We start from the raw sequence: 13,634 nt of genomic DNA on the forward strand, positions 1-13,634 counted from the left end.
CCAATATAATGTTAACTTATATTAAATATAAATATAGCATTAATATTAAATTATAATATTATGTCTGTTTTATAATATATTATCTACTATATTTTATGTAAATAATGTTATTGTATTAAATATTATAATATTTAATATAAAAATATTAAATTAATATTAAATATTAAAATAATATAATATTAAATGAGCTGTTTTCTGGGCCAATAGGATCACAGGTCAATTTTCAAATTTTCTTCTTGGAGCTGCTCTGTATTTCCTCCGTTGTCTACAACGATCATGTTATTCTGTATTCAGAGAAACGATGTCTAAAGCATCAAGAATGTAGCCATGGGCCTTGAGTGGCAGGGCACAGCTGCCCTGTTTGCACTCTGCACTGCCTGCGCCCTCTCTTCCCCATGTCTGTTCACTCTCTGGGTCAAGGTCTGTGCCAGGTCTCTTCTCCAGCTGTGTTCACTTTCTGGAATTTTCTGCCCCTCACATGTCAACAAGACTGGGCTCCTTCTTGCCGCTGTTGTTGACCCTACCATTTGCCGACGTCGGTGTCCTAGCGGTAAACCCACAGACGCAGCTCCCCTGGGCTTCCCTTCTCCATGGGCTGAGCATCCTGCAGTGAGGTCCACGGCCTGGGGGTGCCCTGGGAGGCCGAGGCCTGCTCCTGGTCCTCCTACAAACTGTAAAAGGGGTGTGCTTGTGTGCCTTTTCTCAGATGAAGACCCATGGCTTCATCTACTTCCTAACAGGGTCCGTGATGCAAGAAAGCACTAAGAACAGCCCACACCAAGGGGAGGCTGTGGGCTCTCAGTGCCTGGAGACATGCCCAGGGTCGAGCTCCCTGCCTTTCCCCACCTCGCTGGTTCCAAGCTCTTGCATTTCAGGCCCCCTCTTTGGTCCCCTTGTCGTGGTGGAGGAGGGGCAGAGAAGGCTTTTGAGCTTCCTGCACAGCCACCTGTGCCTGGTACAGAAGCAAGTCACCAGGACCAGATCTGAATGTTGGATCCTCCAGATTCCCATCACTTTGGGCAGAAAGAAGAAATGTTTTCATGTAGCCTTGCCCCTGCTTGGCCCCTGACCCTGGAAGTGTTTAGAAAACCTGCCCAGGGAGGTTCTGGTTCCAGCCGGGCTGCTGGGGCACTGCCCTCGCAGCATGTCCCCGGCACACGCTCCAGAGCTGCAGCGGCTCCTGCAGGGGTGGGGGAAGTGTTGGAACCAGCAAAGACGCGGAGTTGCTTTGCTTCTGTTTTAGAAGTCACCCGCGTTTTATTTTTAGCATATGCAGAGCCACGCTTGATGATAAGGGGAATAGAGTGACACCGTGGGTGGTATCTTTCTGCCTAAAATTCCGGGTGTGATCACCGAGTAACAAAGCTAATCTTCCTTATGTCTTGTGAACTGACACTCAGCTAAAAGCCTTCCGAAGCCGCACGCCCCGTGGCGGCGTTTCCGGGCTGGCTGTGCCGCCTGCCAGAGGGAGCGTCCTGAAGGTGAACACTCGCTTGGAGGCAGAAGCTCCAGTTGATTCTTTGATGAAAGCTGGTGTCCTGACTTGTAAGGCACACCTCTGCATGGCCTCCCAGAAGGGGATCAAGCCTGGGTTCTGCTCATCCTTCACTCGGCCTGTTTAGTTCTCATCCGTTCTAAGTCAACACTTTCTCCTGTTAACGGCTCCAGCGAGGACCTTGAAACGAAAAGCTTTCATCTCCATGAAACTTTCCTCCTTGCTAGGAAGGCTGCCTGCTGCCCCTTCATTGCATTTTAACGCTCTGGGGCCACAAATCTCCCCCTTTCTTTCCTTTTTGAGATAAAAGACTTCTTTGTCTCGTGTGCTCAGCTGGTGCTGAGAGAAAGGAAGCAAGAAGAGTCGAGGTTCAGGGAGCGGGGGGCAGGAGGGGCGTCCGTCCTACAGAAACCGCGTGGACGAATGCCGTGGAACAGGCCTGTGATGTTAGAGTCCGCTGTGGCTGAGCCGAGTGAGAGGCGAGACCTGACTATCGGCAGCCTGGGCGGGAGTGGGAACCACCGCCCGGAACCAGCTTACCTCCTTGGGACACGGGGAGCTGTGGGCTGGCCCCCCGTTACCAGCCTTGCAAGATCCTGCGCGTGTGTCCCTGGTAACCCTTTTGTTTCTCTGTGTTGCCAGTGGAAGGACTAAAAGTGGTGGAGATCGAGAAATGCAAGAGTGACATTAAAAAGATGAGGGAGGAGCTGGCAGCCAGAAGCAACAGGTAAGGTCCGCGCTGGGGGAGCCCAAGGGCAGGCGGGCTCGGGGAGAGCTCCACGTGGACAGCCGGGGCAGGGGCGTGCGCTTTGTCCTCCCTAAAGCGAGGCTGGAGCTGTCTGATCCAGCGCTGGCCGGGCTGAGCGCGGTCTGGAGGCAGCCCTGCTCCACTGGGGACTTGCTTTTGAATTACACAGCTTTCGTGTCATGAAAGAGGGTTTATGGCAGATGGAGGCTGGGAGCATGACTTCTTGAAAAAGGCAGATGATTCTCCTGCAGATCAAAGTGTGGGATTAACTTACCCAGCGTGAAAGATGTTGACATCAATTTTTAAAGAAAGAGAACAATAGAAAGAAAAAGGCGGTTGGCTTGCAGGGGACACGTCCTCGTGCCCCAGAGGCCCCACTCCCATTGGACTTTCCCACAGCACAGGACACAGGTCAGGGGAGCAATGCCCTGAGGTATCCAGCTGTTCTGGACACAGAAATCACTTGTCCTGTGGAACCAGGGTCCCTCTGCATGTGCCCCTGCGGAGCCAGCATGAGGTGGCCCAGGGTGCCGAAATTCTTGAAGACGGTGCCCCAGGCTTCATCACGTCTCCTTGAAAACAGTTTTCTTTGTTAACAGGACCCTCTGCCAAAACCGTGGTCACAGTAAATGTTCAGGTTGAGGGCAGAGATGCACAATGAGAGCAAAGATGATGATGGATAGCACACGCGTTGAGCACTCACTGTATGCGGGGCTGTGCCAAGCACTCTGCTTACAAGCACCAGCTCACTCCTGTCTGCTCTCCTGGGTTCTCTTCACTCCCCTGGTGACCCATCCAGGAGACCCCATGGTTATAATGTGGCCCATCCCCCAACCCCGCGGGCGCACACTGCTGTGGACTGCCGAGGTCACAGCTGTCCTCAGCAGGATTTTATGGGGACCGATGAACCTAGAGACAGCCCTGTGCAAATGCAGCATGTCGTTTTATGCAGAGTCACCTACCAGAGTGAAGAGCATTCCCTGATTTTAAAAAATTGAGGGCAGCCTTCTTAGTGGGGGAGTGTGGCTTCCTGGAAGGGTCTTCAGGGGCCAGGAGGCGGAGGGAAAGCTGATGTTCACAGCTCTGTCCCATCCGAGTCCATTGAGGCTGGCCGGCCTCAGAGCGGGCTCAGGGAGTGGCCTGACAGGCTCAGAGTCACGTTGACATGTGTCTTACGCAGACCATGCTGTATTGATGTCACACTTACTAGGCAGCTAATTAGGATGTCGGGATGTTTCATCTCATTTGATTTGGGGGAAGTTGGGGCAAAGGAGTTAGTGGCCACAGAAAACTGAGCGAGTAATTCATCTTTGCCATCCCCATAGTGGATGGTGGAGGCTCTTTAGGCAACTTGGCATGAGTCCGCCCTGTGATCCATAAGAGCCCTGGAGTTGCACGGGGCAGTCACGCAGCTGGGCCCCCGGAGCTGGGAACTGGCTCGGCGGCTGAAGGATGCTCAGACTCACAGTGCCCTTGGTCATGCGTGGCTCAGCTCAGCCCACTGGCCACCCCCTGTGCCCTAGCTGCCACACACTGGACCTCCATCCTGTGGCCAGTCCTAACACCCAAGTGAGAAGTGCCAACTAGCCAGGCTCCTCTCCGACCGGCCTCACACTGGCTGCCCATGGCTGAGTGCCACGTCTGCTGCGCTGAGAGGGAGGTGTCCACCCATGGTGCCCATCAGGGCCATGTGCTCCAGGAATCACCTGGCACAGCTGCCCTCTGCCCAGGGCCAGGTTGGGGCAGGATGCCTCGGAAGGGGGCTGTGGGTCCAACGCTGCCGGCATTACCAGCCTCATCTGGCAGCACTGGGAGAAGAGGATTAAAGCCTGAAACTGAAGTTTCCCCGAGCCTTCTTGGCTTCAGTCCCCCGTCTGTGCAATGAGCTGGAGAACCCCTCCACCCAGAGGGTGTGTGTCTTGGGCTGGATTGGTGCCACCTCTGTGGGCATCACCCCCACACACCTGTGCTCATCCACAGGACCCACAGAGCACTTGTGGGGGGCGTTTTTAGAATGCAGCCTCTCATCCCTCCTCAAATGACTAAACCCTGCCTCCCGCCTGGAGCAGCCAGGCTGAGTCCTGAGCCCCCGGCCTCACTGGCCCTATGCCTGCCGGCTCCCAGCCCCCTCGGCTCCTCCACCCTCCTCCCCTTCTGCGGAAGCAGCATGGGCCCCGGGGAGGGAGTGCCGCTCCTGGTGTGCTCTTTGCATGCGCTGGCCCTGCGGTTCAGGTTGCAGGGAAAAAACAATTTTATCCACGCCGTGGTAGCTTCCTGTGGCTGCTGTGACAAAGCCCCACAGACTAGGGGCTTCAAACAACACAAATTTACTCTCTCACAGTTCCCGAGGCCAGAAGTCCAAGATCAAGGTGCCAGGAGGGCTAAGCTGCCCCGGAGGCTTGAGGGGGGTCTATCTCCAGCCTCTGGGGGTGGCCAGCAATTCTTGAGATTCCTTGGCTCGTAGAGGCCTCACTCCATCCCTGCCTCTGTCTTCACTTGGTCTTCTCCTGGTGTCTCTTTGTCCAAATGTCCCCGTTTTAGAAGGACCCCAGTCATTGTTGGATTTAGGGCCGACTCTATTCCAATCTGACCTCATCTTAACTAGTCACGTCTGCAATGACCCTATTTCAAATTAGGTCACATTCACAGCTACTGGGGTGAGGGTGGGGGGTTAGGAATTCAACGTATGACTTTGGGGGCACAATGCAACCCGTGACACACCACGTGGGGAAGATACACCCAACTTCAGAGCCCGTGGGAGGAAGCCCACTGCGAGCCAGGAGACCAGGCATCACCTGCAGCCGCCCCCAGGGAGGGTGGGCTGAGCGGAGGCCTGGTGGGCGCTTGGGCCCACCCGAGGAATGAGGCCTCTTCATCACTCCCCCAAGAAGTCCATTTTTAGAGCTCACAGCGCCGTAATCTAGAGAAGACGCCCCAGCGCCCTGTCCGCCTCTAGAGGAGATATTCTCAGCAGACGGTTTTCACAGCATCCCACGTAGGTGAGAGACGGGTAAAGGGGACTCTTCAATCAGAAATGGAACGGGGTAAAAAGCTCGAACGTTGCTGACGCAGGTGGAAAAGAGAAACCCAGCACTGGGCTCAGGTCTGATCCACAGCAGCACAGCTCCCCTCGGACCCTGGTCCGGGAGCCCAGCAGCCTCTGTGCCCCACACGAACAGTGCTTCGCTTTTCTTTATGGGGAAACAAATTCCGATAGAGAACTGTGAGCCATTTGGCAACCCCTTCTGTCTCTGCTGACGGTAGGTTCCATTTTGATCATGTGAGGGTGCCATGTGACGATTTAGCGTCCCCGAGACCTGGCCTGTTAAAATGGGACTTCGCCGGGACTGCCGGGGAGAAATTGCACCACAGAGCAGCTCTTTCTGGCTATGTCTACCCAGCCGGTTGGAGATCTTGCCTGTTTGGGAAAGCAGAAGAGACAAAGGCACCAGGCCGGGTTGAGCCCAGCCCTGCACCCACACAGATGGCTGATGAGCCTGAAGTGCTGACCCACTTTCGCCCACACAGTGCACCCCAGCAGGGCCTCGGAGCCAGGGGTCTGCGTGGACCAGAACTGCCCTTTCTTCTCGGGGAGTAGCGGGTGGCAGGCAGGGCGTGTGCAAGCTCACAAACACCCCCAGATCAGGCTGCACCCCCACAAGAGGAAAGATGCCCAATTGCCTGCTCACACTTAGGGTGGGGCCAGGCCTCACTGAGGGCCCCCAGCACCGAGCCAGCACAGAGTGGAGCTTGCTGGTTTCCCCAGAGCAGGGGAGGGCTGCAGGAGCATCCAGAAGCATCTGATGGCTCTGGGGGTCTGTAATGTCCACTTTCATCCGGAACAAATGGCCTTGACCGCTGGACTGAGCCCCAGGGGAGGGGAGGCTGGGAGCCTGGAAAACGAAAGGAAAAATAAGCCCCAAACAGAATGAAAAGAAAAGGCACCAGCCAGCTGCTCTATCCACTGGAGGATGCTGGTTCCCGTGGCAACGGGTCGCAGAGGGAGCAGGCAGAGGCCGCCTGGCAAGGTGGGGAGGCTCCGGCAGGAGTCACCAGGCATCCAGCAGACGCTCTCAACACTGGGATTTTCGAGGAAGCAGCTGGATTCCAACAGATTTCATCTTGCTTGGTGAAGGCTTCCACAGCCCTCCTGGGAAATGAGCAGGACTTACCTGGGTGGCACCTGTGTAGCTGTTTATACAAAAGAGGTTAAAAGCAGAAAAGAAATCATGATGATACTATTTCCTTAAGTGCACAGACCAAGCGTGTCACTGCTCAGAAGTGTGTCAGTGGGATTTCTCGTTGACACGGGGCCCATGGAAATCATTTGGTTGGTCCCTCTCATTGGTTCATTTTGTTATCCTCCTGCTAAATCTGTGTTAACATCCCCCTGTGCACATTAAGCTGTCATAAGCAACTCTGATGATTTTTGCAAGCAAAGAAAATAATACTGAAGACTCCTTTTTCAAAAAGGGTGTAGATTTGTTATTCTGAGTTTGCAAGTAGCATAGCCTTCTTGTAAAACCTCCAGACCATACTGACGAGAGGGTGAATCACCAGTGATGACAGCAGCCACAATGTCGCCAATTGAAAGCTGGATGCCGAGCTTCCCAGATGTTTTTGTACGCGTAGATATCTTGTTTTGAAAAACAACTAAGAAATACTGTGTTGTAATCTGTTTTCACTTACAACATCGTGAACAATAAATAGGTCAATTTTAGCCGACATAAATAGCTCATACTTTTTTCCAGAAGCCCACAGTCCAGCACTCATTTTTCACCCACCAAATGTGTCTTTTTTCCTCATAGAAAAAAATGCGTTTCCTTTCAGTACATACTGTATGCAACATTTCTCTTCCCTTTTCACCTAAAATTCCCTCACTTCACATAATAACTCATAAATAAAGATCACATAATGGTCCATCTTGTTGATGTACCGTAATGGTTTACATTATTTCCCATTTGGAAAGATTAAGGTGGTATGTGGTTTGGTTTTGTGTTTTTGTAACAACAGATAACACTGCGATGAATACCTTTGTGCATGGAGCTGTTTGCTTGCATCTAATTCTTTTCTTAAAATAAATTCCCCAGAGTTGACTTCCTGGCTTAAAGGATGTGAATTTCTTGGTGGCTCTTACTATACTGTATTAACTTGCTCTCCCAGAGGATGAACGTCATTTGCAAATCGCAGGAGCTTCCACTGTTCACCTGGATGTGCTGGTCCCCTGCCCACCAGCCTGGGAATCTCAACCAAGGGGGTGTGGATCCCCCATCTTGCTCCCCGATCAGTCGGAGGATGGAGAGCATGTTCACGTCCAAGAAAGTTAAGGTCCCAGGTGGGGAGGAGGCCAAGGACAGCCAGATCTCCTGGGGAGGCCCCCACGTCCAGCCCCAAAGGCCAACACACTCTCCCTTGATATCAGCAGGTGGCTTTCCCTCCGAAACACGCTTGGCTCCTTCTGTTCTGTTCTTATGTGGGATAACTTGATACGGAGTAATGAAGAAAAACAGAGTCAGATTGCAAATTCGTCCTTGAACATATATTTAATGGGGAAAATTGGACACATCCTGAAAGTCCATCTTGGGAACTGGATTGGTAGCCTGTGGTGCAGCCACACCTGAAGGACCAGAGGACAATGTGCTTTTTCATGAAGTTGAGCTCTGAAGTGACACACGATGAGTTTGTGATAGGTTAAATGAAAAAAAAAAGTTATGAAAGAATAAGTTTAGTTCGATTCCGTCTTTGTTTAGAAGCACAAGAGGCTGTGCATGTGTGTCTATACCTAGGAAAATTTCAGAAAGATACCCCAAATTGTTAACAGAGGGTGTTTCCAGGCTGTGGGATTTAAAAGAAAGAAGTGGGTGAACTGGGGATTTAGATTTTTTTTTTTTTTTTACTTTATCTACTTTCATGTTATTCAAATTTTTTAGAATAAAAGTGTTTTGCTTGCATTATTAAAAAACGATTTTTAGAAGCTTGTCTAAAATGAAGATGGCGTGTTTTCCAAGAGCCCAATATTATCTCGGGAGGTCCAGGCCGTGTCCCTGGGGTTTCACAATGAGATGTTACAGGCTTTATGACTTATTCTCCTGTAACAGATGAGATCAAAGGGGAGTTGTACGGTTGGGTTTGGTTTGGTTTTAGGTCTTTTTGTTTGTTTTTGCTCTGTGGAGGTCCCCACAGTCAGCTGCCCAGGGGGACATAGGACCGAAGCTGCAATGCCAGAGCTGATCTTTTCCATTTCTCTGTAGGACCAGCTGTCCCTGTAAGTATAGCTTTTTGGACAACAGCAAGAAGTTGACACCTCGACGCGATGTCCCCACTTATCCCAAGGTAAGATAGAACGCTGCGTCTGAGCAACAGTAGCCCTGTGCCCACAGCCCCAGGGCACGGGCCCCCGACCCTGAGCCACCCTGGCCTCCTGGCCAGGCCCTGCTGTCTGCACCTTTGCCAAAGCAGTTCCCACTGCAGTCCGGGGCTGGGGAACCTTATTCTTAAGCAGAATATTTTTTCTCTTTGACATTTGTTTAGCAAAGTGGTCCCAGACCCTAGCTCCCTGTGCCAGGAGATAAGAGCTCCTCACTGGTGAGTGCCCGGCCCCCATCGCTGGCTTGTGTGAATGGTTTTTATACTCAAACATTATTTAAAGAACTTTCGTTTTTAACTAAATTATTTAAAAGCCATTTCGTTGGATCTGCTGTCCCTGAACAATATGTGGTTATTATGAGAAGTTTTGCCTTTTTGTCACAAAGATCTTTCCGTTCCATAGAGCCCCCGGGCCCTCATTAAAGTGGAAGTGCTCTGGGAATTGAGACAGGTTCTTCAAACAGCCACAAAAGAAGGGTATCTTAATGGTGGTCGCCCATCCGGGGAGTGAGTGAAATCCTGGCCCAGCCGGTTTGAAACATATTTTTGCTCTAAGATTCGGGCTCCCACTCGCTCAGGCGCGTGTGCTGCAGACCAGAGGCCCGGGCCATCCACAGGGATGTCCTCCTCTGCCCGCGGTCCCCGAAGTGGCGAGGAGCCTCCTGGAGCCACCATGTCGAAGTTCCCTCCCTCGGTTCCAAACGACACGCTAAGTGTCATTCGAGGTTTCCAGATGGACACTATCTCTGCCTTTTGCCCGAGGAAAATGTGGCCCAGATCTCTCCTCCTGCTCCAGGGAGGCACGAGGCCCAGCCTAGGTCTGAAATAAAAGATGTCGGTCCTCCATAGCAGTTCCTTTTAAAAAAACAAACGAAAGACCTGCGAGAAGACTGTCTAATCCCGAAACACTGACTGTCCTGTGTCTAAGCCAGCCTTCTGCTTCCGACGACAGTTTAACCTGCACTGGTCTCCCGGGGAGCCAGCCCCTCTCTGCAGGCTGTGCTGGTTGAGCCCACAGCTAAACCAGTGACAGTTTCCCAGAGAAAAGGAAACTCAAAATAGCATCTCAGCCAGTATCTGAATCTCTACCAAGTCCATTTTTTTTTCCCTCGACTTCACTTTATCGTATTTTTTTAAGTCGGGATTATGGAGATGTCATTTACGTGCAGCGAAGTTCATCTGCCGTAGGTGCAGAGTACTGGGAATTTTATGTGGTCGTGTAACCTCCACCACAATCAAGGCGTGGAACATTTCCATCGCCCCAAAACGTCCCCTCGTGCCCCTGTGTGGTCCATGCCTGGCCCGTGGCCAACCTCACCACCTCTGGCGACCACTGTTGGGATTTCTCTCCCTATAGCTTTGCCCTTTCCAGAATTCCTGTAGAATGTGGCCTTTGAGTCTGGACACAGGTGTCCTTCAAAGAGGAACAAGGAGAAAGGAAAGAAAACCTGCATCATCCCCCTGAGGTCACCAGCCTTTGTCTCAGCACAGAGGCCGCAGGTCCCCGGTTAACACTGAGCTCCTGTCCTCTCCAGTACCTGCTCTCTCCAGAGACGGTAGAAGCGCTCCGGAAGCCCACCTTTGACGTCTGGCTTTGGGAGCCCAATGAGGTGAGTGAGGGACCTCCCCTCAGACCCCAGCATCATGGGGACCTGACCTGGAGTACCCCCATGCCTCCTCCTCTTCGGCTTTCTCCTCTCTGTTCTTTGTATTTCAAGAGGGAGATTTCCCTGTCCTTTTTTTTTCCCCCAAAACCCCCTAGTACATAGTTGTATATTCTAGTTGTAGGTCCTTCTAGCTGTGCCGTGTGGGATGCTGCCTCAGCGTGGCCTGATGAGCAGTACCATGTCCGCGCCCAGGATCCCAAGTGGCGAAACCCTGGGCCGCCAAAGCAGAGTGTGCAAACTTACCCACTCGGCCGTGGGGCTGGACCCTCTCTGTTCTTTTTTAACTTGATTCTCCAGGTTTTAATTCACACTGACCCTTGGTAGGCTCAGGAAGGCCCTGGAGACAGAAGTCGGGAAGGGGTGTCAGAGCGGAGGAGCAGGCGGTAAGGTGCAGGGGCGCCAGCCCTCCAGGGAGCACCCTCCACGGGGCACCGTCGCGAGTCCCCAGGGCCATCTGCCAATCCTGCAAACGCCCTCGGCTCCCGCTGTTGTGCCTCCAGAGGAGCAAAGCACAGAGGTGGACCCCATGCCGTGGAGGAATATTTCAAGAAAGGGGCTTAACTGCTTAGTTCTGCTGGGAGCGGGTCGTCGGCACAGGCGGCCATGCGGCGGCCGGATAAGTGGAAGTGCAGGACTGGGGGGACTGAGTCACTTTTGGCAGCAAGATATTGCTTTGAAATTTCCCTTTTGCTTTGAAAACACAAAAATGGAGACTTTTTCTTGTTAGTCTGGTTACCCAGTAATATCAATTCTCCCCTCTCTGTCTGAACCTGAAGGAAACAAAAAGTCCCTCCTTGTGGGCATCAGGCCCCCAAAATCTGCAGACTCTGCAACTTTTCAGTAACACAGAAATGCAGAAAGGCTGCCCCGGGCCAGCTCGTGCTTTGACAAGATCAGCCGCAGAGACATCTCTGCAGATCCCGGGAGGTGGGGACCCTGTGCCCTGAGCATTCACCGTCACGGTCGCCAGAGCCTAGGACGCTGGCATCTCCTAAGTGAGCCACTGTCATTCGCGTGGCTCCCAGCATAAGAAAAGCCTCAGCAACACCGGCCAGGATAGCGCAGATCCCGCCTCCACTGCACCCCAGTTCACTCTGAGAAGAGCCGCGTGCCGGCCTGTGTCTGAGGGGTTGTTCTGTAGCAGATGGGACCAGATGCCATGTGCGCTCCAGCACATCCAGCCAGCAAGTGGCATGCAGGACGAGGAGCGTGGAAATTTAAGGAGGAGGAGGCGTTTGAAGTGTGCGGCCCTCACCTGCTAGGTCAGCGCATAATCAGAAACGGACCGGGAGTGTGGGAGACGGCATGGCCAGGAGACCTTCCCAGAGAAGCACTGGGACCTCTGGTCTCAACGGCACCCACTCAGCACGGGCCATGGGCTGGCCTGTCCACGGGCAGTAGACACAACAGCGTGGCTTAGAAAGCGTGGATTCCTGCTTCCAGCAGCTGGACAAGCACGGCTCCTGGAGCACATCTAGAAAATTCATGCTCCCCAAAGTCGTTTTGACTTCAGCCCATAGGGAGTAAGAGCAAAGCCCAGAGCCCCTGATGGCAAAGCCCCTTGGTGGAAACAGATGCTCGCTGCCATTCCTGCCTCCTCTGAGCACAGGGCTACTTGTGGCCAGAGAGGGAATGCTGCCTGTACACATCCACGATGGGAAGGCCGCCTCTCCATCCTCTGACACACAGGGCATGTGTACAGCTGCCGACAGCACCAGGGGTGCTGGGACCAGGGTGAAAGGAGCGAGGCAGCTCCCTGCAGGTGGCCTTGGCCTCTGTGTGGGTATCTGCCGGCCAGAGCATCTGCAGCACATCTCACCAGCACCCGGGGCAACTGGTGAGGGGTTCTGGTGCTTCCAAAAAGTATCAAGCTGCCTGCAGGGGCAAACCAGAGATGCTCAGAGACAGGGGCCCTGGCCTCGGACATGTCTGAGGATGCCATGCATTTTGGACTGTGGGCAACAAGGATAAGCAACCAAAGGGACACACTTGAAAACTTCAGCAGCCCACCCAGCCCCCCAAAACTGCATCTGGCTGCCCACCAAGTGGCTTGTGCCCCAAGAACATCAGGGCCCCCAGTGGTGGTGGTGCACCCCCGTCCATTCAAGCAGGGGTGATGCTATATCCAGCATCACCCAGGGGCCCGGCCCCGCATCCTCCCCATCACTGAGCAGATGGAGGAAGTGACTTCACGCTGCTTTTGTTTCTCGCTCTCTGCCCTGCCAGAGCTTTCCCAGGGCTGCGCAAAAGCCAGCGTGGCTGCCTCCACCGAGCACCAGGCTCAAGGCTACGGGGCCTCCCACGTCGTCACGAGTCCTCTCCGCTCACCGTCATCCAGCCTCCGGGGCTGCCAGCGGGGCACAGATGCACAGACACATTGCTCTTGCTCCAGAGCCCCACGTATGCCACATAAGTGGCACCAGATGGTTTTGTCTGCCAATCGTCTTTGCCTCTTGACTTCGATTTCACAGCAAACATTTGAGCTCGTCGTCAGAGTTGCCTTGATCGGCACAGGGGCTGGTGGGGCGGGGAGTAAGGGATGTTGGAGCTGCAGCCCTCTGGTCCTGAGGACCAGCATGGGGATGGTGAGGGGACCAGCAGCCCCGGAAAGTGAGGCCCCTGGCTGCTGGCAAAGCCGGGGTGATGCGGGCAGCAGCTGGCTAGCAGCCTGGATGTCAGCCCTCCTGTCCTCCCACTCGGGCCCTGGACTCCCACCAGTCTGTAAGGGCCGTCGTTTTGAAACCCTGGCACCCTGCACGTGATCCAGTGTACGTCTGTACTATCCCTTCAAGGAAGATGAGTGTGTGTTAGCTTCCAGGACATTCCACCTGTGACATCCCAACGCCCACATGGAGCCTGCACGCAGGGTCGTTTCCAGTTTTCAAAATGGATTCTCACGATGCCACAGAAGTGTCTGCTCCCGAAGGTGTTCCTTTCACAGCTGTCTGAGCACGCTTTAGTTACAGGACTGCAGAAATTCACCCAACTCGCAGAGCTTGCTGTTCTCGGATATTATGTAACAAGCTAAGATGGATTTTCAGTGGCGGGCCCTGTGTTAGTGTCCTGGGGCTGCTGTAACGGAGGCACAGACTGGGGGCTTACACAAGGGAAACGTGTTTTCTCCCCTTTCTGGAGGCCGTCTGGGATTGGGGCCCACCCTAGTCAGCTCACTTAACCTTACTTACCTCCTCAAAGGCCCTTTCTCCAAACACAGTCACATGGGTGTCGGGGCTTCAGCACACTGATCTGGGGAGCACGGTTCCCTCTATAACATGCCCTTCTGGTTAGAGAAGGTCACACAGTACGGGGCCCCAGCGGGGACAGCCGTGCCTGTGCAGGCACCAGGCAGCTGGCAGAT

General features: G+C 53.4%; 1 protein-coding gene across 2 annotated transcripts in view; it reads left to right on the forward strand.

The window, feature by feature from the left end:
* Positions 1-13,634, forward strand: part of LOC124231517 (high affinity cGMP-specific 3',5'-cyclic phosphodiesterase 9A) — an 89,551-nt gene that overhangs the window by 62,211 nt on the left and 13,706 nt on the right. For both annotated transcript variants that reach the window (XM_046648328.1, XM_046648327.1), the window contains exons 7-9: positions 2,138-2,222; positions 8,495-8,576; positions 10,145-10,219. In XM_046648328.1, coding sequence (XP_046504284.1) covers positions 2,138-2,222; positions 8,495-8,576; positions 10,145-10,219 — 242 coding nt within the window. The remainder of the gene's footprint in view (positions 1-2,137; positions 2,223-8,494; positions 8,577-10,144; positions 10,220-13,634) is intronic.

Source organism: Equus quagga, chromosome 21, assembly GCF_021613505.1.
Source record: "Equus quagga isolate Etosha38 chromosome 21, UCLA_HA_Equagga_1.0, whole genome shotgun sequence".
Classification (NCBI taxonomy): Eukaryota; Metazoa; Chordata; class Mammalia; order Perissodactyla; family Equidae; genus Equus; species Equus quagga.